The sequence below is a fragment of the Populus alba genome, chromosome 10, assembly GCF_005239225.2.
Source record: "Populus alba chromosome 10, ASM523922v2, whole genome shotgun sequence".
Lineage (NCBI taxonomy): Eukaryota > Viridiplantae > Streptophyta > Magnoliopsida > Malpighiales > Salicaceae > Populus > Populus alba.
The window spans coordinates 17,725,802-17,750,969 of NC_133293.1; the positions used below are offsets into that span (position 1 = coordinate 17,725,802).

Here is a 25,168-nt window from a genome sequence, read left to right on the forward strand (position 1 = left end):
ATTAGTAAAATAATTGATTCCCAATTATTCAATCTTATTGTGGACAAGTGTACCGTTGCCACTTATTTGTCAATTTGTGGTAAATAACGAGCCAGTCAAGAAAGAGACAGAGTGCTCCTATATATTATTTTCTCAGCAATTTTAAATCTTGCGAGCAACATCCACTTGCAACACGGCATGTCTACATCAGTTGGAAATGGATAAAAATAGATATTAGGGAGTCTAAATGTGGCCTTAGCATTTATACGTATTTTCCATTATTATAACACACAAGAAGGCATCCTTGACTTTTACAACAACACCACTTGAAATCAAATTAATATCATTACTTGACTCTTTCAAATGATTATCCGCACGACAAATTTTATCAACTAGCTACTTGCTCTCTAGATTACTTACAATTAGCATCGCTTAATTGGCAGACGATAAGCTCAGGTCATGTATAGCAATCGAAACAGACGTGACTTCTAACTCCCATTCATTTCTACATTTAGGGTTCATTTCCCCTCTCAAAAAGCTGGAACCACCCATAAACCAAGTGTTTTGGTCAATTACGTTTCCTTCTTGCAGTTTCGTTGCTTCTTGCTTTTATTTTTTATTTCGTATTGTCTGAAGTCGGGCGATGCCACTTATTATTATTCTTTTATCTAACCCTAAGGGAAATCTATAGAAAATAAGCGTTTAAGTGCTGGTTATCAACGGGACTCTTCGTTGATCGTACACTAATCACGCACAGCTGCTGTAACATTAACGCTCCTTTGATTCCTAGGCTCGAGCACTGGCTAGATTGTTGTGGTGATTTAAGGATCATGTACGGGCTTGTTTCCACTGAAAGGACGGTTTGCGTTCACGTCTGTCCCCTTTTTACAGAAGAATCTGTCGAGGCCAGCAAGCAATTCACCGCTGAAGCAGTGATCGGCAGCATGTCGGAAAAGTGCCGCATTTCAGCCTGTACCCATTAATTGTAATTTATTGTCTCAATCTTTCCCAATTGCTGTTTACTGTAAAAATTGCTTTCTTTGCTGGTTTCCAGACTATTTTGTCTTGCTCGTACGTGCTGACTAGGATATTCATTTGCACACATACCTCTCTATGTGCACATCTTCTTGAGAAGCATTTTCTTGTGTAAATCAGTGATGAATCCAGGACTGAAGACGTGAAGTGCCAAAGAAAACTTAATTCTTTTATTTGTAGTGGTGAGGACAATACCTAACATGCATGCCAACTAATATCGTAATAGGGATGAAAGTAAATAGATTTTTCTTTTTTGGGGATTGATATAAAAAGCATTTTAATTAAAGAAGCCACGTCCATCACATTTTCAAAGCAGAGGAAAGTTGTATCCAAGTGAAGTAAGTTGATGGAAAATAAATCTTCAAAGCAGAAACGGAAAAGAAACGCTTTAATTGTGAGGATTGAATTGAGAAAGTTTAGAAGAAAGGGACCGAGGGAAGTGTTTTAATACTTTGAGGGATATGGGCCCTCCTCCGCCCACTGGATCCATCTCTTGCGAGCAGTCTCCTACCAGACAAATATGAGTTCAGTAGTTCAAACCCATTTCTCTTCCATATCCCAAGTGCAGCCGCTATGACAGTAGTATTGACAATCCATGTGCGCCTCTCTTTCAAGCACGTGCCTCAAGTATTTTGTTTTTTTTATAAAAAAAGAAGAAGAAAAAACGATGCCTTCAATAATGCAAATCCTGTATCAATCAACAATCACTTTCACTTACAGATGATGGCATGGCACGTATACTCCAATGATTTAAATTTCTAAGAATTCCAATTGATTAATCAGATAAAGTTGAAGATGGTAGCTGTGTGTTCTTAATATTTCACTTTAATTTGGTTAAGAGCATCGGCTAATGAGTATGTTTTATGTTTGGTTTTGTTCTCGGATTAACAGAGAGATCTGGAGATAAGAATCATGAGATCGTGTATGTTGAAAAGAGAAAAGAAGGAGATCCAAGCAGCACACCACTGCACCACATCAATGACAAGGAAACGAAAGGGGTTTTAGTAGATCATACCTTATCGATTGATTCGAAACAAGCTAGCTATCGATTAAAGTCTCCTGAAAAATGATAAATGGTTTGATAAGTTTAACAGGTGGATACCATCATCATTCCATCAAATGTAATCCCAAGATTTCTAGCACGAACCTAATTACAATTGAATTTTCTATTCTCAAAATAAATCCCGAAGATCAAATTAAAATCTTTTCAGTCAAGTATTAGAATGATTATCTACACGTAAATAACCACATTCACTAGAGATTATCTTTTTTTCTATCTTCGTTTAAGATATATAGATATACTCCAACAAAAAGAAGAAAAAAAATACTCAATTGAATCTAAAACTAAAATAATACCATAAAAAATAAACACCCGAACTGTACCGAAGATGACTTGTGATCTGAAACCAGGACTTTAGTGCCACACAGTATTCGACTGATTCAGTGAACCACGAATCACGGTTTTTGATTGGAAAATCTTGATATTTCATGCTCAAATTGAGGGGAAAAGTGCTGGTAATTCCATCACATAGTTGTTATAATAATTACCATCAAAGACGGCAAATGTTATTTTGTTTCCGTCATCATGCACGAGAGAGAGAGAGAGAGAGAGAGAGATCACGTGCTAAAAAAAGACCCGGCACGTTTATTTGCTGTGGGCGTCGGTGAGAAGGGCACCATCGAAGAAAAGAAGATGATGAAGTAACTACTAGATTTGGCCTTGATCGTAGCAAGCAAATGCTACTGCCTATTATCTGTTTTCCTGTGTCGTTTTTGGCTTCTTCTTTTTTCATCGACAAAACGTCACCTGAAATATATTTCTTTAATCTCCTTCCACCTTTATTGTCTTTTTAGGACTTTTTTTAAAAAATATTTTTACTATCTTTACTTCTCTTGGGAACCCTCAATTAGTCCCCAACGCATCCACCACTTCTCAATTGGATCACTGAACTAAATGTTTTCCCAATTGAACTCCTTCCATCCATGTCTTAATATTTCTCATTATTTTATACAGTAAAACGACACCTTTTCAAGACAATTTGACATTTTCCTTTACAATATCTTGATGGCTTCAGAATAAAGGACCCAATTGAGAGATGTCTAATACATTGGAGATGAACTTGAGAAAATTAATTACTTTGGTATGAAATTGAGATTCGGGTGAAATGTTAGGGAGTGATATAAGGTCCTTTTGGACCGGCACCAGCACTGCCCTCGACCTCCTAACCCAGCATAGAACATGATGAAGAAGGAATAAGAAGAAAATCTGTGTATTTATTTATAGTTTAGACTGGCATATTGGTTTATCTGTTGAATAGTTAGCAACAACTCTAGCAGGCAGCAGATATTTGTGTGGCGAAATTCCAAGTCATGGAGGAGGGTGCCGCATCATAAATGCTCATTTAATGTGCTTTGACTTGTAACAAATACAGGAGGTCTTCTGTGTGAGCAAGCAAACAAAAGTAGACATCACATGTTCTTTGTCGAAGACATATGAACTGAGGTGTTGGAAGCGTAGCTTCTTCAAGCATAAATTGCAGAACCCCTTGATTTTGGAACCCTGGGAATTGCCTGGTGTGCCTGGATCTATTTTTCATGGATAATAATCAGTGTTCTTATTCAAGAAATATGAATCCATCTATAGTGTTTCTGTTAGGAATAGATTTGATTTTTCTCCTCTCATGTAAAGTTGATATCAGACAAGCCTAATGCATCTGAGATTTTTGCTTGTTATTAATTGTCTCGGGTAGTTTCAGCTATGTAACAAGGATTAGCTCCCCTTCTCTTTTTTCCTTCATAATGAAATGAACTCATTCATCGGGGAAAGCAGTCGGACTCCGCACATGATATACAAGACTCACGAGGATCATGTTAACATACGCAGTTTTGCCTACGCAAAAATAAAACTTCCACCCTCCTTCGAGTCGTGATGGAAACAGCTAAATCTGCAGGAAAACATTCTACCAACCAGAAAGAATGAAAACATATCTCTAGATTTTAGCATTTGTACTCCAAAATTCACCAGCCAAGTTGCAAAAATGGGCTGTGAGAGGCATAGCCACGCCTACATGCAGTCCAAAATCCTAGATGTAAATGCAAATCACACATTCACATATATATCTAGGATCTACAACTGCACCCAACTGTGGCTGTCCTAGGAATATTTCTTCCGAAAGAGCCACCTGCAATTCAATAGTGGCACCGTTAGTATTAATCATTCCATAAACTATCATTAAACAAAATCTAAGACCGATTTCTCAGTGTAAAGACTCCAAAGTTAAAACAACATTCACTTAGGTAAACACCGATCCCATAGATAGCCCCAACTCCATTTTTCCAGGAAAAAAAAAAAACTATCAGTGCATTGGAACAACATCAGTGAGAGAGAACGAGGTCAATCTCCTCACAAGTTTGACTGTTTGTTAGTGCCTAGACTTCTTTGTGCTGCAAGAAGGGCATTTGTACTGCTTGATGCTTTCAGCTTTTGCTGGTGTTATCTTCACACACTTTCCATGGTACCATCGTTCACAAATGTCACAACCAATCCAAAACTCATCAGCATTGTAGTTCCCTCCACAGCTCCCGCAAAGGGTGTCTCCATGCTCATCTTCATCCTCCACGTAACTTAACTTGGAATTGCTTCTTGCCTGTCCATCAGTTGATCTCTGAAATATAATAGGCAGGTTATAGATCCAAAATTAGTTGATAAAAAAAGGCATATGTGTTTATGGAGCTCAAATTTGATAGATTGCAATGCTTTTGTTGATCAGAGAAAAAAACAATTTCACCTTTGTGTTATTCCTGGATTTGCTACCACCGTCAGCACTAGGCTTATCTTCTACTGGTTTCCTCCCAGTTACAATTTCAAAGAGGGTGGGCAGATCATTTACCATGCTAAACAGTCGCTTCCTGCAGAAAAAAAGCATAAAACCACTAAATTATGCTCCCGTGAATTGTCAGCATTGAAATCAAAGACTAAATACGCAAATGCACACCCACCAAGTGAGAGAAAATCATCAGAAGCATAAAGTGTGAACCATGATGAGACCTCAATATGAATCATTTGTGCAAAAAGAATTGAGATAGGTGCATGAAAAGAACAGAAAAGACAAGATAATAAAAAGAAAATCATAATGCAAGCCAATATTAAAAATAGCTACCAGCTCTATCACAGGGTCCTCAGTATACAGTATAAAGTACACAGCTAATAAGCTTATTCAACACTACCAATCATGTACCATTCTAGTAAGGAATAAAAATTCCTGGAAGCAGAAATGATCGACAAGGTCTGGGATCATAAAACAATTGCATTAGAGATATGTATGCACCCCCAAGAAGATCCATGTTTGTCCAGTTTTAAGTTCATTTTATTCAGGATACATGCCTAGGATGTACATCATACACTGGATGAATCCAATGAATCAACATTCTCACAAAGAGGTGAGCTTGGGCATGGTAGAGATATGTCAAAGCAACCCGACTTAAACTTGAGTTCACTCTGTGCCATATATGCCTATGATCATATTCGTATCTGCATCTCAGGCTGGTTACCCAAGAACATTGTAACATTCTGAAAAAGGGGTGCATGTGGGCCATAGAGCAATCAGGCACAACCCAACAAAGTTCTGCTCATTCCCAAGACACATACTAAACAGAAGATACCCTTAATTAACACAAGTGCAAATGATACTATAAAAATTGACATAAGAAGCCCGCTCATCAACTCACATGTTTCATTAAGAAAAAAAGATGACGAAGAAGAAGAAGGAAAGATTACTCTTCAGTGCTTAACAGGCACTACTGGAGCGCGTCTGCAGAATTGCAAAACTGCTAACTTCAATCCCAAAAGTCAAAACAAGAAGCTGCAAACTCCAAAGGTCAAAATTCCCTCTCAAGTAACTAAAATTAATTCCACACTGAATATATTGAGGCAGATGATGAACAATACTTAACCAGACCCCATTGAGGGAAGGCACCACATCACTTTTATAACTTGTGCATAAAGCAAAACTTATTTCTTTGAAGAAACTTGTAGTTTTGCTACAAGTTAGTGACATGGCATGTCACATCACATTCAAATCTACAGTTCTTGACTGACCAAGGCAGCTTAACCAACTAACAGAGTGGCAAGGGAAAGCAACACGTACTGAAGACATGATGCAAGACCTGCATCCTCACTCAAACCCACTTCACATCAAAAATTTCATGAAAAAACTATTCTGCCACAACAAATACAACTACAGGAGGTTTAACAATGGGGCGAACCTTCAGTCAAGACAAGACAACAAATTAAACAGTTAAACGAGGGGACTATCTTCAGCCATAAGTATTGATTCTTTAGATTCAAATACTTCAAACAGCATTTTGCTTCATTAAGTTCAGTTTTTTGCGTTTCTGTACGGGTCAGTTTTTATTTTAACGTTCATGATGTAATTTTACCCCAATAAACCAAATGTATTCTTTTTTCTACATCAACATAGAAAAGTTACCAACCATATTCCTATTAAAAAAGAAAATTATACACAAGTTGAGAAGAAATCTCCGAGTGATTTTGCTGCAAATATGCTAATAAACAGTTATTCTTGGTGAGGTAACAAACAAGCTCACTGAAAAACACATCCCACACCAATTCAATAGCAATCTTATTTACAGCTGTTCAGTTGAAAATAAATAAGAGAAGACAAGTAAAATAGACATATATGTTAACTTTGTTAGGCAAGGATATTGTTTTATCCCACTAAGTACCCTTTTCACTTCCCTTTCATCTATTTCTTTCATCTCAATGAAGCAAACACAAGGAACATGTCTTTAAGATCAGGAGAAGCTAGTTAAGCACATGAAATATCACTTTTTTTTCCTGCAATATGCGTGTTTTTCGATTGAAAATATATTAAAATAATTTTCATGTTTTTATTTTATTTTTGACAACACATCAAAATCATCGAAAATCACCTCTAAAGGCATCAATTTGATGCCTTCTTGCCTGAAAATCACTTTGAAAAGCGGGTTGGAACTCAGAAACAAACACACACACGTCTCTAACTGCATTTCCAATTTTAAAATATCATTTTGTACAAGTGGTGTGGTCAAATATGTACTAATGTTCGTGAACTTGAGAAAGCTATCACTCAATACCGCTAATTGTTTATGTGGTAAAATATGCTTTTACAGTTTCAAAACATTGTCTTTACATGTAATTGTGGAACACCATTGAATCCTGTTAAAAAGGAGTATTATAAAATAATCCTATCAAGTGAGCTAAGATGTTAGTGAAGTCCAGAATGATTGCTTTGCTAAACAATTACATATAAGAATGCATTTATAAATTAGAAATATCAATTCTAGTACATTAAATTTCTGGCAATTCATGTGCTAGAATTACCTTTGACAGAATTTTCGTAAAATTCTCTCGATATCACCATTTAAGTGTTCATGAAGTGTAAGAAAATAATTCCTTCCACCATTCCATGTCTTAAAATGTTTTATCACCCTCTTGTGCAAAATTTCTTGGCCACTAACCAAATGAAGTTTTGAACTTTAGTAATTTTATATGCCTATCACTTTATCTTAATAAGAAAAAAGACTACGTTGTAGATATCGAGTGCTATGCTTCAAATATTGTTTATAGGCATTGTGAATCCCTCCCTAATTTCAAGAACTTCAGGCTACAATAAGTAATTGAATTTTTCACATAAATTACACAACACATTGTTCATAAATCAGAATACCAAGTCACCACATAAAGCGATTAACATCACGCAAAATTAGTGTAAGTCTCTGAAATGTGGAGAATTAAAAGCTAAGCTTCCTTCAATATTTTCAAACCAATGTGAAGGGAAATCAACAATCAAAATTAGAATAAAAAATGCACCTTTCATTGCGATTAAGTCGGGCACCAAAGTAGAATCCCACTGAAAGCAACCAACTGTCACTGTGCACAGCAACAAGAGAAAGCCAGTCTTTACGCGTCATTCCATCTCTGGCAAAATTAATGCCCAACGCAGGCTCAGGGAGCTCTGGCGGAACTTCCTCTGCTGGCAGAGTCACTTCCCAGGACTCGTTTGGATGTCCATACAGACACAAATTCTCTTTTTCTAAATACATTGTCAAGGTCAATTTCGGAATTTAAGACAAAAAATAGTGAAAAATTCAAGTAAAATCACAAAGAATTAAGAAATTAATAATAACAAAAACAGCATAACACTAATAGCAAAAAAAACTTAGAAAGAAAAAATAGTTTGTTTGTTTGTTCAGCTTTTAGCTTAAAAGAGAGCGCGAGAGACAAACCTGGATCGCATTGAAGGTAGACTTCATCAGCCTCTGAAAGAAAAGACAACAAGAAGACAAATAATATATACATATGCGAAGATTAATTAATAAATTAAATAAATAATTAAGAGATTTAGGGATTTGACATGGGGATACCAACAGTGAGAGCGCGAACGAGGGCGGAGCGACGGGCGTTGTAATCTTTGAAGATCTCTTCTACAGTGCGAGGGGACGCCATACATAAGTTAACAAATTATGTTATAGCAGGTAGGTAGTTTGATTAATTATTGGTAACGGATCGGGCTAATGTTAGGAGAGGAGAGAGATGAAGAGTATCGATGTGTTTTTGTTGAGGTTGTGAAGAGACTGACTGAGACAGGGAGAAGAGGAAAGGGGAGGTCGTATGTTTCTTGGGTTTTGTGACACTTTTGGGGGTCTGACACGGCAGCGCAAGAGAAGAGACGATTTGTTGAGTGGCTTGGTAAGAGAGAGGTTGTTACAGGATTGGTTTTTGTGGTAGAATGGACTTCTGTTTGGGGAGGTTTTGTTTAATTGGGCCGTGTTCTTAGGGTTTTGGACTTTCAAACCCATTAGTTTAGCATGTTGGCCAGCATTGCCCACCCTCACCAAAAGAACAAAAATATATATAATATCATCTTTCTTATTAGTCAACTTAAGACTTAATTTATTTTATTTATATTTATATAGAGAGCATAACTACAGTTTATGATTATGGTGAGCCCAAGTAATGAAACTTTCAAGTTCAAGTTCAATAGATCGGAATGCATAAAATATTAACAAATTGATAAGGGGGAAATGCACACCAATGTTTTTTTTTTTTCTCCTCCAAATTAGGGCAAAGTATTTTTCTTATTAAGTAATACTCTTAAAAGTGAAAAAACTATTGTAGTTTTCCCACACTTTTTACTTTCCTACTTATTAATATATTATAATTATAATTATAATTATATAATTGTTTTTCTTCTTTTTTTTGTTTTTTTTAATGATTTTTTTATTTGATTTAGTTTGTTAATGTTAATTTTTTTTATTTAGTTATCAGATTTTCATAATATGGATCTCGGGTTTAGTGGGTTAACCTGATTTGACGAGTTAACCCGAATTTTTTTAAATTATTTTTTTCATTTAGTTTAGTTTGTTAAAGTTAATTTTCTTTATATTTAATTATCAGACTTTCATGACACGAATCCTGAGCTTGACGAATTATCTTGGTTTGATGGATTAACCAAGTTAATTATGGGTAAACATGTCATTTTTTTTCTATTTAGTTATCAAACTTTCACGATGTAAATCCCAGGTTTTATGTGATAACCTGATTTAAAGGGTCAACCCAATTAATTCAAATTTTTTTCCTTTTCTTCATTAGTTTTTTTTCTTTATTTGTTTAATTAATCTATTTAATTATCACACTTTTATGACACGATCTCATAGCCAGATCCACATCCAATATTCATGGGTCTGGTATTACAGCCAAGTTCACTTATACAAGTTCAATTTTTTTTATTAATATTATAAATATTACTCTTAAGTGAGGTGTTACAACAAAATCCATAATTCTTAGGTATAGCTTTACATAAAAAATCTAAAAATTTTAAATTTTAATTTTTTTTTTATATTTTTTATATAAAAAAAATTAACTCGCAACATCACGCGGGTCATATAGCTAGCATCGTGTCAAAAAACGTAGCCACCCCCAAAACAACAACGATAACAAGAGGGCCTTTTGGTTTTCTTATATTGCTCACTTCAAGACATCCTGTAAATGAAGCTAATACCCAAAAAAAAAAAAAAAAGTCTACTTCATGGCATTTCTGCTGAGAGGAACATGACTTTTCTCGTATTGGTGTCTGCTAAGATAACACAAACCCCAGCAGCATTACCAAAAAAAAAAAGGTACTTCAACAGTAGGGATAAAAGCAATGAAGAAATCTAATTATGTATTTAACAAGTAGATGACATACCACACAGGCACTAACCGCAGATTATACATAATACACAGTTGCACATACCTATCCTGCAAAACCCCCTAAAATTAATGGGATTGAGAGGCTAAACAGAAGCTACTAGATCCTAAATGCTAAATTATACACGAATAGCCCTTTATGAAGGCATCAGTTGATAATGATTTTTGCCGGAAGGTAAACCCCTGGCATGCGTCCTTCCAAAAATAAGCTCTTGCAGGCAACAAGTTTTACGATAGAATTTGCATTCAGGCTGTGCCTTCTCAAAACTTCCACAAATCCCCAACCAAGAACTTGCTCTACCCAGTCCTCAACCACTCTATTTTGATCGGATAAATAGGTAGCTGCAAGTAATTGCTCCATGACTTTTGGATCAATATCTAGCAAACATTCCCAGCCTACAATCTTGTGGAAGCACCCGTTAACCTCATTCAATATTCTCTCGGCAAGAGCATCAAAATCAAAAGGCTTGAAAAACACTCTTGCGTCCACTTGTTCAAGAAAACCTTGCAACCAAGCCTTGGAGTTATCAGATTCAGGATCATTATCAGAGTTTCCATCATCGGTGTCTAGCAAGTCATTCTCTCCGGCGGGAAGGTTCAAATCTAGATTCCTAGCTGACATCTTATGAGCTCGTTTAACCATCTCCGTGATTTCTTGGCGGTCAAGATTTTGGTTTGCCCCAACCAGCTTTCTTTTATTCAAAAAGATAGAACTTGGGATGTCCTTTTTCACAGTGATTGGAGTAATAATTTGGCCCATTTTTTCATCAAGAACTCGTTCAATTAATATCTTCATTGGCCAGTCTTCGGCTTTCAATATTCTCTCCTCAGAATAGGTGGAGAAATCATTGCTAGAAGAGCTAACTTTATCCTCTGTCAATGTTGAGGTTGTCACGAATATTGCATTGCTGATTCCAACTTCTCTCCCATGGGAATCTGCAAATTTACCAGTCTGAATAGCATGCGACAAGCTCTTCTGAGCCTGCACATCTGCCTTGTCTATATTTTCAAGAAACACAATGGACAAGGGCTTCTTGCACAGCTCCCCAGCAACAAAATCAACCACGGTCTTCCCTCTAAACTTTACAGTGTAGCCACTCATCTCTGGGCGGTCAAAGACCATGTGGGCATGAACCATCCCATCTTGGCTACTTAAATCAGCAGAAATAAAGTTTTCCCTACTTCCATATATGATCTCAGCAAGGGCGGAAGCAATTTTCTTTTTCCCACATCTATCAGGTCCACAGAAACTGAACCAAATATCCCCTCTGAGACTTGCTCCCTGGCGTTTCTCATTTCTTGCCCTGCAGTGAGCAATTGTTTGGCTAATAATGCGTATTGCTTCATCTTGCCAGCCAACTCTTTCAAAAACAGCTCTAAAGAGCATCTTTGCATTACTGGGATCAAACTGCCCACCAAAGACAGGAGAAGAAGATGATGATGATCGAGCCCGATGGTCAGAGATACTCCCATGCACAAGATCAACGTTTGCTGAAAAAGAACCTGACAAGTCCTGTGGAAGCTCCATGTGGTTTTGGTTTACAGTTTTCTTCAGTTCATTACCAATAGAACTTATCCTCAACCCCAAATCTGTGGCCACAGAAGTCACGGATGTAGGAGATGCTTGACTACCATCAACCGTGCATGAATTGGAAAAACTATATGGAGATCTGAGGCCACTCGACCCGGGATCTTCTTCTTTGGAAGGTTTTTCCCATTGCTTGGATAGAATGCTATCACTCCTAGCCTCAGAAACAACAGGAAGAGAGAAACCTAACTGCTTTCTCGATGTCTTCTGTAAGTCAGAGGGAATGTATGAATTTACCTTCACACATCTGTTTCCATTTGGCAGTGCACTTGTAACTTTGCTGCTGAGATTTTCAGCATCTTCCTTTTCATCCTCGACCAGCTGAAAGCCCGCGACAGCTGGAAACTGAGGGGGATGAGTATTTGACCCAGGTGGTTGGGTGTGATGAAGACGCTGACATATACCGTCCCATTTCCTTTGCAGACCTGCAACTCTGGTACTCAATACCATTCCATCATCTCTGGTCTGCACTGAAAAGGTATGAAATGGTTTTTATATGGTTACAGCAAAAATTCTTTATAAGTTAATGCAGTATGTTAAATCAAATGTTCTAGGATAATTTTCCCTCCATTCATCCCGCAAGAAAGAAATGTTAACCAGGTCTTGTCCAAAACTTTACACCAAAAGCATAGAGCCTAGTTAAGTTCACTGTTCCTAACAGGGAAGTTGGGTTTAGAATAAGAATCCTGCAATCAGATTGTAAATGTTGTAATCCTAGACATGTTGGTGCATAAATTCTATTTCCAATGAGACCAGATGGGTGCCAGGTTAACTACATATGATGTCCTATGTAGTGATTCAGACATTTACGAACCACAATATATTGCATTTCAACACTTGGACAACAGCATAGTCATCTCTAGTTAAAATAAAAGAGCATATTCTATTTGGAAGTTAAAAACGATACACACCTTTGCATCCAGTCCCTTGTTTGTGCCAATTTCAGCCATCTCCATCCAAGAAGGCAAGCTAGATTGGTGCTGGTCTGCTACTGAACCAATGAATCCTCCCTTTGAAACAGAAAGTATTTCTTGTTCGCACTTCTCATTGCATAGATGACAACGGGGTAAATACTGGCATGATCTATTTAAAGGGACATTCAAGTCAGAAGGTGTAGAGAAGAACCCACCGAATGGAACAAATGACTCCATCAAGCTGCAATTATAGCATGAAGACGAAACTGTGAGAATATAGGCTATAAACGATTGAAGGTTAAAATGAAATCATACACATGCATACAGCCTATGTAAGGAAGGTCCACATGCTCAGACAAAAAGGACCTTAAAATGGTAGGGAATTTTTAGCTCCTGAAAAACATGAATACCTCAAGGATGAATTATTATTATTGTCACCAAAACAAGAGACTGTATAAAAGAAATAGCTATTTGCGTAATTCAACTTATGGAATGAAAATGCTCTTTCATGCTAATTTACACAGTTGATTTTGAAAGATCAAAAGACAAACTAAAATGAGAAGTTGTTGGCTAATTACTGTGGGGGCAGAGACAAGTGTCCATGGCAGTATGTGAGCATCTGGTAGACTACAGAAAGTACTCACCTATGGATGACAACTTTACCTGAGACTTTCCAGAAGAAGCGTGCATGTACACAATATAAAGATGGCTATGGGATGAATGATACCATGGCTTAAGACACCACTGGTCTGGCACCAAACTAATAAAGCAGGGAGAGAGAGCAAGGGAGTACTTGACCATCAAGCGGAGAGCAAGAAATAGTTGAAGAAAATTTAACAGCGAATTTTTTTTTCCAAGACTAAAAGGTATCTGGTAGTGCATGTTTTAAGAGATCCAAAACATTGTTCTGAAATTAAAAGATGAATAAGTTATTAATGCGAAGAAAAACATTTACGGTTTGAATCGATTAAGATTTCATATTATAGAGATTTTGTGGCTCGTGCAGTAATAATATATTTCAATTGATACTTTTGCTTCAAATACGGTTTAGAATATGAAAATTGTAAATTATACATCTCCCATAATTCCCTTTAGCTGAAAAAATCTTAATCTACTATATGGAAAATGATCCTCTTAGTGCCCTTTAATAGACAACATCGTTAACAGTCTGATACCTTGCTACCAAATCCATGCATGATTGTGCACCAGTAATATTCTGGACTAATTTTAAGTCATAAAAATTTTTTAAACATCGTATGCAAAGCAAGAAATTTTAGATAAACTCACCTCAATTGACAATCCTAACCAGTGGAACTCTGGTAAAGGATGCGGCCAAGGTAAAGAAAAGCACCATTATCGTATTCATAATGTAACAGCGGGCAAGAAATGGCAATGCACCTCAGCTAACAATTTGATTCAAATTAAAAAGGGGACCATTTCTAAGAGAAAGAGGCTAGCGTATTCGACTGAATTGTGGAAATTATTGAGTTATGATAAACTTATACGTGAAACATTCACTCAACTAGGAAATGAAATCACATACCTCGTTTAGTACTCTGAAGGACTACAGGCATATTTGACAGAATGAGAAACTCAACATAAAATCACCTAAATGCATGATGCAATAGAAAGTTGCATTGATCTCCAACTAGCGCATCTCATAAAAAGGATATGGCCAAGACAACCCAATTAAGATCATATCACCCTAACTGGTAAGTAACCACTGAGTTCGCATACATAATTTTGTACTCGGTAATGGAAAGTAAAATAACTGAAACATAACCAAAGAAATAAGATTGTTTTGTCTTGCATCACATACCACTACAATAACATCACTAATTTAACTAGGCATGGCTTGGAGATGCTTTCACAATTGGCTGGAGACTCTATCAGAAAAAACAGAGACTATTTTAAATTACAAGTCAAGTAAAAAAAACAATCATGTCCCCCTAAAAAGATCATGATAGAAACAACCCAGAGCGAACTGCTAGCACTTTAACAACCAATTCTAAATTCAAAAACCATTAAAAAATGACTTGCATGCATTCATACATATCTATAAAATCTAAACAAATACTAGTACGGAATGCAAGAAAGGCCACTTTACCTTGACCTGGGATAAGATTCAGCCACGGAAGGAGTCCTGAGAGAAGTGATAGGCAAGAGCTGCAAATCCCAATCTTTTTCAGTGGAAGGAAATCTTCCAACAAACTTGGAATAGTTCTCGTAGCTCGCCGCACCGATAAGCCACACTCTTCCTCCATATAACTGCAACAACTTTGTCAATTTCTCGATAACATAACTAACGGCATCATCCATACCATTATTATGATCGTCGTTACTAACAAATGCCTTCAAGTCACCAAAATTCGCCAACAACCCAGGTCCTAAACTTTTCTCCACAAATTGACCCAACTCCTCAAACCTCAAATCCACACACTTTTTATCAAAATTCTCACTTGTTATAAACTTATTAACATCACTTTCCACGCAGATGACACTTAATCCACATAACTCAACAGGCAAGACATTCTCTTTTCTTTTCTCTACCATCTCACTGAAACTTGCAAGTGTATGATAAGCAGATAAACCTACAAGCAGAGGATTCCTCCCTTTGTTTCTTGCTAAAACCTCACCAATTCTCCTACAATTAGCATCCCCATTATCATTGTTGCTGTTGTTGTTAAGAAACAACCCGCCCGAAAATGGAAAACTGAAAACACCCCTCCGACCCGGACCCGAATATAACGAATCCGGATCCTCGCTTGATAATAAATTACATAAAAACAAAGGCGGGCCTTTGAAACGTGACGAGGAAAATTTAAAAACCTGCGGTAACGGCCTAACAATAGCCAACTTGATTTCGGAGCTCCGAAATCCCGCTTCACCAAAAACCCGGCTCACAACCGGATCATCCAAAATCGATAGAATCAAATTCTGAAGTTCCACTTTAATACAGGAAATTGAGGAAGACGATTGTTGTTGCTGCTGTTGAATTTGATGATACAGATTGAAATTCTCAGGCTGTCTCCTCTGGTTCGCTTGGGACCGTTTAATAGCAGCCATAAGCGAGTTCGAAACGGGAGGTGAGTCATCGCTGAGTTGACTCGTCGGCACTCGGTCTAGTGACACACCGAGGCAGAGCTCGAGCGCTTTGAACTGAAGTCGCGATGAGTACGCAGAATTCCTCGCACGCGCGCACGCGTCACGTAAAGGTGACGAAGGGAGTGATAAGAGAGCCGAGACGGCATGAAGCGACGTAGTTTGGCCATGTCCTCTTCGGCGGGCGACGTTCACTGCCTCGTCGAGCGCGTGACCTGCTTCTTCAGTTAAGCATTGCCTCGCTGTAGTTACCGGCGTAGGCATAGCCCGTAAAATCGGTGAGAGTTAGTTACAAGATAAATAAAAGTTCGTTACGTTTGTTTTATGTGTGTGTGTATGTATGTGTAATATTTTGCTTTGATTAATAGAGAAAGATAAACAAAGTAGGGTTATAAAAAAGAAATAAAAGAGAATGAGGTAGGTGTTTTGGCAAGGGGAGTTCAAAACTTAAATATAATGGGATGGTGTTGGTGGTGGAGGAGGTGGTGGTGTGGTGGTGGAGGTGGAGGGGAGACGTGGGGTCCGATATGAGAGATAGAGACAGGTGGTGAGTATAGATTCTATATATCTGAAGATCTTTCTGTTTCTGTGCTTACCAGAGAGAGAGAGAGAGGGTGTGGGTGTGGGTGTGGGTGTGGGTGTTTGATAACATAAAGCTAAGCTTGAGAGTTGAGAGGGGAGAGGGAGAAAGAGATGCCATGTCCACTTTGTTTAAGTGGACCAACAGTGACAGTCAACGTCACTGTCTGCTTACGTGTAATTTTTTTTGTTGGGGTGGGGGTGAGAGTCAATGAGTTTTTAAAAAGTACTGTTAGTGAGTTGACCCAGCGATGAGTTAGATCACCAAGTCGACTCGAGTGTTTGGGTTATAATTTGGCTCGGTGGTAAAACAGACCCAGCTGGTTGGCTGTTGAGTTGTTGATTAAAGTTAAAAGTTGGGTGTTTCGCTTTTATAGAATTATATTATTAGGTGGTAAAAATCTAAAGGAGTAATGGATCCAATGGAAAACGATACTTTTGGCTTATACTTGAGTTTTATTTTTATAGTTTACAGCAAACATGTTTTAATTATGTAGAATTTTTTGGATTTTCTTAGAAAAATAATACAATTTAGTAAAAAAATTGGAAAAATAATATAGATTAAAAAAATATTTTTAAAAATAGCACATTTTGAATACAAACACTTTTTTAAATAACTTTTAAAAAGTGTTTTTCTCCTAAATTTTTTAGAAAAATATTTTTTTGGAATCCAAGCTAAATTCTTTTTAACTAAAAAGTATTTTTTATTAATTAATTTTTTTAATAGTAAAAAAATACAAAAAGTTTAAAAAGTAATTTTTTAAAAAGTGAATTACCGTAAAAAAAAAGAAACATAGCCTTAGCTTGTTTTGCTTACCCTTTCTCAAACCGTACCGTGCTGTGCTGTGCACTGCACACAGAACACCCGTCCTTTGAGAGAAAAAAGGGTTCAGCTTTCTAATTCTATCGACACCAACCTTCACTTTTCACAAAGCAGAGATTATTGTGTCCCGGAGTGATTAAACAAAGATGAGTTGACCTAATAATTAAACATGATCAATGAGATCTTAAGAACAACACATGTATATATCTTTACTTGATCAGTTTCAAAGCCATGAAGAGAATCCATTTTTCACAGCTTGAGATCAAGTAGAAGAACCATTAGCGCTTAAATCTGCGAATTCTCTCTCTCTCTCTCTCTCTCTCTCTCTCTCGGCCTCTGTTTGATTATATTTGAGCATGATAATTAGAAAAAAAAAAACAAAACCTCTAGAGCACTTGAGTCGCGCTCGGAGTGAAGTGGCCGAGTTACGAATCCATTGTTTACATGTGATCGTGGGAAGAGAGAGAGTGGGGGGTCGCTTCAAATCGTAAAGGTTGAAAATGACAGGGAGAGAATAAGCCTTGCACCCACTACCGCACACTTACCATTCATCATCAGAGTGGAATATCAAAGCAAACTATTGAACACACTCAAAGTGTGGGGGAGAGGTGAAAAAAGGTGTTTGATTTGACGCGGTGTTTTGTTGCTTCCTCTCTGTTCACTTTAGCCAGACCCTTTTCAGCTGTTTTTTTTTCCTTCTTTTTTTCCAAGTACTTGTTTCAAGTGGGGTTTTAAATCGTGTTTGGATATGTATTCGAGGAAGTTTTAAAAATATTAAATTAATATATTTTTATTATTTTTTAATAACCTTGATATTTTAATATAAAAAATTAAAAAAAAAATTATTAATATATTTTTATTTAAAAAATATTTTTACTACAGTACCCAACACAGGACAACTAATGCTTCCTGAATTTAAGATGTGTATGGGAGTGTCATTCAACTGTTTTTCTGAATTATTTATTTATTTAAATTATTTTTATTTTTAAATTGTTTTAATATTTAAAAAAATAAAAAATATTTTCATACAAAAAACATTTTAAAAAAACAATTTTAACACGAAATCAAAACAGACACATGTCTCTTTCTTTTAGATATCTATCAATAACCCCTCCTCCGATCTTCTACAGATAATTCAACGCGTCAAAATTTTTATATATATTTTTTTTCATATAAAACTAGTTATTAGTAGTTTTATTAACTTTTCATTTTTCATGAAAGTTAATTACTAGTAGTTTTATTCAACCTTGTTGTAATTAAAAAAATAATATAAACAATTTTTGTAAAAATAGTTGATCTTATTTTTATATTTTCTATCTATCTATGCATAACATAAAATCTCAAATAATATATAAAAAAGTTTCTCAAATCATCCCTAACCTATACAGCAGTACTTTATTAGAACTTAATTCTGTCTATTAAAACTACAAAAGTGCTTAGAAACAAGTCAATTCAAACAAATAATTAGAATCTAAAAAATAATAAAATTATATCAAATTTATCAAGTAATTAAATCGGATCCTTAGTTTTATTTTTTATTTTTATGGAATTCTTAGTTATTGTCTTTGACCAATTTACACAAGAAAAAATATTTGTAAATGTCTTGCTATTCTTTTTAACTATCGCTATCAGTAATTTTTTTTTATATAAAAAAAGACTAATAATCTGTTTTTGTTATTTTTTGAAGTTTTTTCCAAGAGCTTTCAACTATTAAGGAGAGGAAGAGATACTCGTCAGACAAGGTTTTTACTAGCTGCTACGGTTATATATATCCTAGGTTACTTATAATTCAAAAACACAGGTAGCAGGATATGGAAAATCGAGTACTGCAACTACGCTTCCCGTGACTATAATATAACTCCAAATTCAATATATAAGAAAATATTTCAACTCTCTTTCCGAGAATTCCCATGCCTTCGCAAGAGAAGATTGTCTAAACCCTTTAACTTAATAAAGACAAAAGAGATGGAAAACACAGAGAACACGGACACAAAAAAAATAAAAGGGAGGGGGAGGAAAAAAAGCAAAAATACGGTAAAAAAAATATTTATGTAAAAGCTTTCTTTTTGCCCTCACCCTCGTACCCTATTTTCTATTTTAACTGTTGGATCACGTTATAAAAAATAATTAATGCAGTTTCTAGAACTCGTTTAAAGTTATGTTTTTTAAAAATTTAATGTTTTTTATATTTAAAATAAAATTTTTAATATAAAATTTTTAAAAATATTTTAATATATTTTTAAATAAAAAACATTTTAAATTATAACTGTTATTAGATTCTCGGGGATCCTTATTAAATATCAGCGCGAGGTGAGTTGGATAATCATTGATGGTTTTTTTTTTTTTTGTTTTGAACGGTAGTTATATGCAGTTAAGGAATCTAACAGTCGAGCATCGCTCAAACAAAGACGCAAAACCATGAGATATGGTTGGCGAGCAGGATCAGGGCGGGAGAAGGTCAGCTATCTAGATATACGTGTAAGAGTCTCCGTCCGCATATTGTTTGTTGCGAGGGGTTACTTAATTATAAAGCTAGAGATTAGAAGTGCGTGATCACATGCGGGTGAGTGTACATATACCTTACTGGCTGCAATGTCATTTTCAAACAAAGACAAATTGCTGTCCTCTCAAAAGCCAAAGAGACATACATTCTTGTCCCACCACAAATAATAATCAAATATTTCTGGAAAAAGGCATAGAAAGGAAATTTGTGACAGGGAAAGGAAGGGAATTAGAATCTGGGCGTGGAAGATCTCTCGTATTTCTTTCACTTGGTCAGAAATTGTTTATTGCATTGCTCTCAATGGACGTGCGCAAAAGCAACCGGGGGGCGTCTTCAACAGTTTTATTAATGATAAAACTGTATTCTACGAGGTACTTTTAGGGTTTATAAGACATTTTTTTGCAGAAATATCAGTCCACGACCGTCCATGGTCAACAGATAAATAAATAAATAAATAAAAAGTGCGATGCTTTTCAAACTCTTCTCCAAGTGTCTTGTTGGTGCCTAAACATTAATTTATTTCTAGGTTATCCGTCATGTAGCTTAAAATTCGTTGTATCTTTTGTTGAAAAACAAACTGAAAAAATAAATAAATTCAATTTTAGAGTTGTATCTATTTATCCAATATTATATATATATATATATATATATTATTTTTTTAAGGAGAGGGGGCAAATAAACTGGCTCCAATTTAAAACAAAGGAATTGATTGGAGTTTTGACAAAAAAAATATTAAAGATTTTAAAAAAGATTGTTAAATTCCTTTTCCAACTTTTTATATATTTGTTGCTTTAAATTGTTTTTTTCTTTTTCATTAACCAGCTATATTTTTTTTCAAATTATTTCTTAAAACATAAAAATAAAAGAAAAATTGATAATTTTCTTGTTAATTTATACTGGATTGTTTTATTTTTTTATTTTTCTACGTGAGTTTTTATTTTTATTTTCAAAAGCCAAAGAAAAAATGTTTGGACAGAAATTAATCTTATATAAAAATTATAAAATATCAGATACAAAAGATCATAAATTTTATGAAAAAAAAAAAATTGCAGACCCATGCTTATGAAAAAAAAAGGGATAAAATATGTTTCATCAATTAATCGATAATCTTATTCTTCATCAATAAAGTAAAAAAAAATAAATTAACAATATTTTTAGAATAAAGCAAAAAGATTATAAAAAAACACTTTTTCCATGGTAAATAAAAAGAAAGCTAGCTAAAATATTTAAAATCGCAAACAAATAAGAAAGATCCAGCATAAGCTAATGGACAAAAATTAAAAAAAAAAAAAAAAAAAAAGAACTTGCAGTGTCATTAAACCGTATGAGCAGAGGGAAGGGAAGCAGAAACAGGTTATTATGAGGACGTTATTGGTGGCCCTCTCCTATCTTGTTAGCTAGCTCTCTCTCTCTCTCTCTCTCTCTATGCTACTGCTGGCACAGCAAATCTTTCATATAGGGATCTGTAGAGCAGAAGCTAAACTACAAGCGAATAATTTAAAGGGAAGGAGATCAACTTTTTCTGGTTGATTTGTCGGGGACCAGCAACGGAATACCAATTTCCTATGTTTGGGGGGCCCATCACCTTTCAGGAAAATAAAAATAAAAAATGGAGCTACTAGATATTTTGCAAGAGATATATATCCAACTTTCCTCTCACTTCTTATTTATTATTTATTAATTGAAAACTGCTGAGCACCATTGCTCATGAATAAGCTTTAGCTTTTTATTTAAAGAGTGATGGTTATTTATCTTTACCTCGTTATGGACCCATCCATCTCCAAATGCGCATGAATTGAATCTTATTCCTGTGATTTATTTTTGCTTTATAATCTATTTTTTAAATGATTTTTTACTTGAAAAAATATCAAATTATGATTTTTATAATATTAATATAAAATATTATAAATAAATAAAAATGTTATTTTAATATATTTTAACAAGCACTGCAATATAAAGCACTCACTTATTCATATATCTCGTGCTTAATGTCCCCTTTTCCCCTTTATTTCCTGTTGGGTATTCCCCTCTGAGGGATGATTAGACGGGGCCGTTTCTCCACCATCTTTCTGGCATTAGTCAAGTCAAAATGCGGAGAATTATGCATCATGGACGACACAATATGGGTGGCATAAATAATCAGAAGGACGAACAATTTTTTTTCATATTACTTCATCATCTTAACCCTTTTCTTTTCCTTTTTTTTTTTATTAAAATTTACCGGGCCAGCCGTTGCGCTGTCCTTGATGAAGTTTGTGTTTGGCCGGATGGAGGCTTTGTGGCAGTCATTTATTGTCATGTTTTTTCTATGTAGTATATGCTAACCACTTTCTTATTGACTTGTGACTTCTCCTTTTCTGCAGTTGTTCTATATGATTATTTTTAGTTTAATTTGATTTTTATTAAAAAAAATAATTAAAATAAAATTTTTTTTCAAAAATAAATTAAAATTGAACCGAAACTGATTCGAACTGGTTGATTTTAGTTCGGTTCGGTTTTTTCCAGTTTGGCTTAGTTTTTTCGGTTTTGGCTTGGTTTTTTTTTGATTTTTTTCCGGTTTCGGTTTGGTTTTTTTAGTTTTAGGCTTATAAAACCGAACCAGTCGGTTTTTTTTAAAATTTTAATCAGTTTAATCAATTTTTTTTCACGGTTCGGTTTTTTTTTTTTTCTGGTTTTCCTTGTTTAATCAGTTTTTCAGTTTTTTTACTTACCCCTAGTTGTTTCCATACAATCACTTAATCTTTTTTTTTTTTTTGCCTCAAATAATAAAATTACAGTCCCGTCAGTGAAGAAAAAATCAATTGCAGAAATACTTAACTTAACTGGTTTAATTTGCAAAACCTAAGATGATTTTATAAAAAATAATTTATATAGCTTATAATTTTTAATTATTTCAAATATTAAAAGATAAAATTTAAAAAAATATATAATTTAAGTTAAAAAAACTAAAAAAACTTGAATAAACTAGATTAACTCGTAAAATCTATAATTCAGGTCACAAGACTAAGATAATTTTTTTTAAAAAATTCATGAAATTTAATTTTTAACAAATTAATTAAATATTAAATGCTGGAATTAAAAAATAAAATAAAATCTGAAATTACAAAAAAAAAAAACGAGTATTCTTTTAAGATTAATAATGATTTCCCTTTCTTAATTGGTTTTTGTGAATGATTAATAATTGTTTCACCAGGGCATCCAACATTTCAAGCAATTATCGAGTGCCATAGCGGCAATTAATTATATCATCGAAGATATATCGCAAAAGTTTTACCAGCATTCAACTCAAGGCACTTAATTATACCAAAATTTTGCTTGCAACCTCATGGCACTTGCATCAGAGGAAGGGTCATTGATGATATTTAACGTAAGAAATTAAAATATCCAAACCAATACTCTTTATTTTATTGATCAAGATATTGCACTAGCAATTACATAATTTTCTTAAAACTGTAATAATATTTTTTTTAGCTAGCCGCTAGACAATAAAAATCAAACTAATCACCTATGTAAAATCTCCGAATCCTAAAACATAAAGGACTAATTATGACACAAGCTTATCAAATGCCCGAGTCCTTCGTGGATTCAACCTGAGTTAGTTACCACCATCCTGTCATAAACCAGGTTGTTGAAAAAATCACGAACATGAGTGTTAGCCATTTCCATAAATTTAAAGTGTTTTCAAAGCCATCACGATCGGTGATTCGAGCATGAGTTTGATTTAAGAATTTTCTATAATCGAACCATTCTCCATATTCAATCTATAGCGATGGTTAAATTAACAACATAATTTGCTCAACAACTTGGTTGATTAAGACTTTGTTTGGAATTGTTTCAAAATTTGTTTTTTAAGAATTTATTTAAATTATTTTTTTATATTTTAATAATATTTTTATGTGTTAATATAAAAAATAGTATTTAAAAAATATAAAAATATATATATTATTTTAATATATTGCTCAATAAAAAATACTTTGAAAAATAACCGCTACCACACTCTAAACCATTTCTTCTATATTCACTTATTTATTACTACATTAATCATCATCTAAACTCTCTGCATCATTTGCATTTTAATTTAAACTTAGACAATCAAATAACACCCAAAAAAATGTATATTTTTCTCCCTTCATTTTTTTTTAAAAAAAAAATTATCTATTTAATTCGTAGTTTTATATTCAAAATCTACGAAATCAGTTTCTTTCTAATTTTACAATCACAGACTCTCTCAGCATCAGATCTTCAACATCAGCTACAAATTTATCATCTGCGCTGCAAGTATGACTCCATAGCCATAATTCTTCAGCTTGCATTCTTGAGAGATGATGAAATACTTATTTGTTTTAATTTCAGTATCTTAGGAAAAGGACTAGCCGACGAGGTGCGCATAAATACATGGTATAATTGGACGCCACCATAAACAATGACCCATCCAAAAGTACACGCGCTATTCCAAACCAAGAGCCATAGCAATCGTGCCTTCCCTTTGACATTAAACTGCACTAACCAGGAGTTTCTGTACACCAAACAAACATTTGATTCGCTTGTTCAGACTTTTCGTGGCAAACTATTCACCAAAACTTTACGTCCCAGCAAATTCTTTTCTTGTGTGGAGAGCATAGCTGCCAATGCGCAAGAGCTCAGGTGCAAAGCAACTAGTTAAAAGTTTAAAAGGATACCTAGCTTGTGATCATGTTAACAGTATTACCAGTTGCATAAAGAGGAACTGACAAGCTTATATATAGTAGTTAAACACTTAAACAAGATATTTTTAAAGGCATATGAGATCTATACTGCAATGAAATGAAACTTCTAGAGATTGCGGCTTGTAAATATGTTTGATTAGTTGAGATGAAGGACGCCATGGATCTATTCAATGTTGCTATCACTCCGAGACTGAAATTCTGGCTATGAGTCCATGACGATGACTCGACGTGCTTGTCGGATAAAGGGTTGATAGACTTGACTTCACTCTTGATTTCTTTTCTTTGTTTCACAAATTAAAGCACCGATACCTTGCTTTCTTTCCCATCATTCTCTTAATTCGATCCCTTTTCTTTACTAAATATACTTAAGGAGTTGTTAGATAATTAGCTGCGATATTATTCAAAGCAGTACTGGTAGTTGGTTAGTCCCTTTTTTCCTTAAAAAACATGGCAATCCTCTTTATTGCTTGAGCTTCGTGTGCACTGATAATCCTTTTGAATATTCGTTTATAATGGCCCTTTTTTTATCCTTTTATGAGATGGGATTTGCATGAAAACTTAAAATTGGAGACCTGATTCTCTTGAATTATTGAACATGTTATTTGTGATTAAAGAGGTCCAGCAATATTATAGTGTGGGGAGATATGCCTTGGCACATGGACGGCAAAGTGCAAACGACATGAAACACG

The 25,168-nt window shown here is 34.8% G+C and overlaps 2 protein-coding genes across 5 annotated transcripts; both read right to left on the reverse strand.

The window, feature by feature from the left end:
* Positions 1-1,763: 1,763 nt before the first annotated feature.
* On the reverse strand, positions 1,764-8,782 carry LOC118043344 (PHD finger protein ALFIN-LIKE 2). 4 transcript variants are annotated; one of them, XR_012170840.1, is made up of 7 exons: positions 8,440-8,782; positions 8,302-8,334; positions 7,886-8,108; positions 4,803-4,923; positions 4,422-4,679; positions 2,636-4,196; positions 1,764-2,073 (listed from the first exon to the last, which is right to left on the reverse strand). XR_012170840.1 is itself a non-coding variant. In XM_035051312.2 (5 exons), the coding sequence occupies exons 1-5, from the start codon at positions 8,519-8,521 to the stop codon at positions 4,437-4,439; spliced, it is 702 nt and encodes a 233-aa protein (XP_034907203.1). In that variant the 5' UTR covers positions 8,522-8,782; the 3' UTR covers positions 4,219-4,436. The 4 variants fall into 4 exon arrangements, 1 of the variants encoding a protein (XP_034907203.1); XR_012170838.1 differs by having other exon boundaries at positions 2,398-4,196; XR_012170837.1 differs by having other exon boundaries at positions 2,371-4,196.
* A 1,430-nt stretch (positions 8,783-10,212) lies between these two features.
* LOC118043222 (protein SMAX1-LIKE 8) lies at positions 10,213-16,497 on the reverse strand. Its single transcript, XM_035051108.2, has 3 exons — positions 14,874-16,497; positions 12,764-13,007; positions 10,213-12,317 (listed from the first exon to the last, which is right to left on the reverse strand). Exons 1-3 carry the CDS (start codon positions 16,130-16,132, stop codon positions 10,413-10,415), a joined length of 3,408 nt encoding a protein of 1,135 aa, XP_034906999.1. The 5' UTR covers positions 16,133-16,497; the 3' UTR covers positions 10,213-10,412.
* Positions 16,498-25,168: the final 8,671 nt, after the last annotated feature.

What these genes read in the sequence shown, in the direction of transcription:
- LOC118043344 (XM_035051312.2), bottom strand. Translation starts at nt 8,521, where the DNA reads ATGGCGTCCCCTCGCACTGTAGAAGAGATCTTCAAAGATTACAACGCC. An exon ending in CGACTTAATCGCAATGAAAG is followed by an intron (nt 4,924 to 7,885) that starts GTGCATTTTTTA and finishes TTTTTTCTGCAG; the next exon opens with GAAGCGACTGTTTAGCATGG. An exon ending in AATCCAGGAATAACACAAAG is followed by an intron (nt 4,680 to 4,802) that starts GTGAAATTGTTT and finishes ATTATATTTCAG; the next exon opens with AGATCAACTGATGGACAGGC.
- LOC118043222 (XM_035051108.2), bottom strand. Translation starts at nt 16,132, where the DNA reads ATGCCTACGCCGGTAACTACAGCGAGGCAATGCTTAACTGAAGAAGCA. An exon ending in GAATCTTATCCCAGGTCAAG is followed by an intron (nt 13,008 to 14,873) that starts GTAAAGTGGCCT and finishes CTATAATTGCAG; the next exon opens with CTTGATGGAGTCATTTGTTC. An exon ending in ACAAGGGACTGGATGCAAAG is followed by an intron (nt 12,318 to 12,763) that starts GTGTGTATCGTT and finishes TTTTCAGTGCAG; the next exon opens with ACCAGAGATGATGGAATGGT.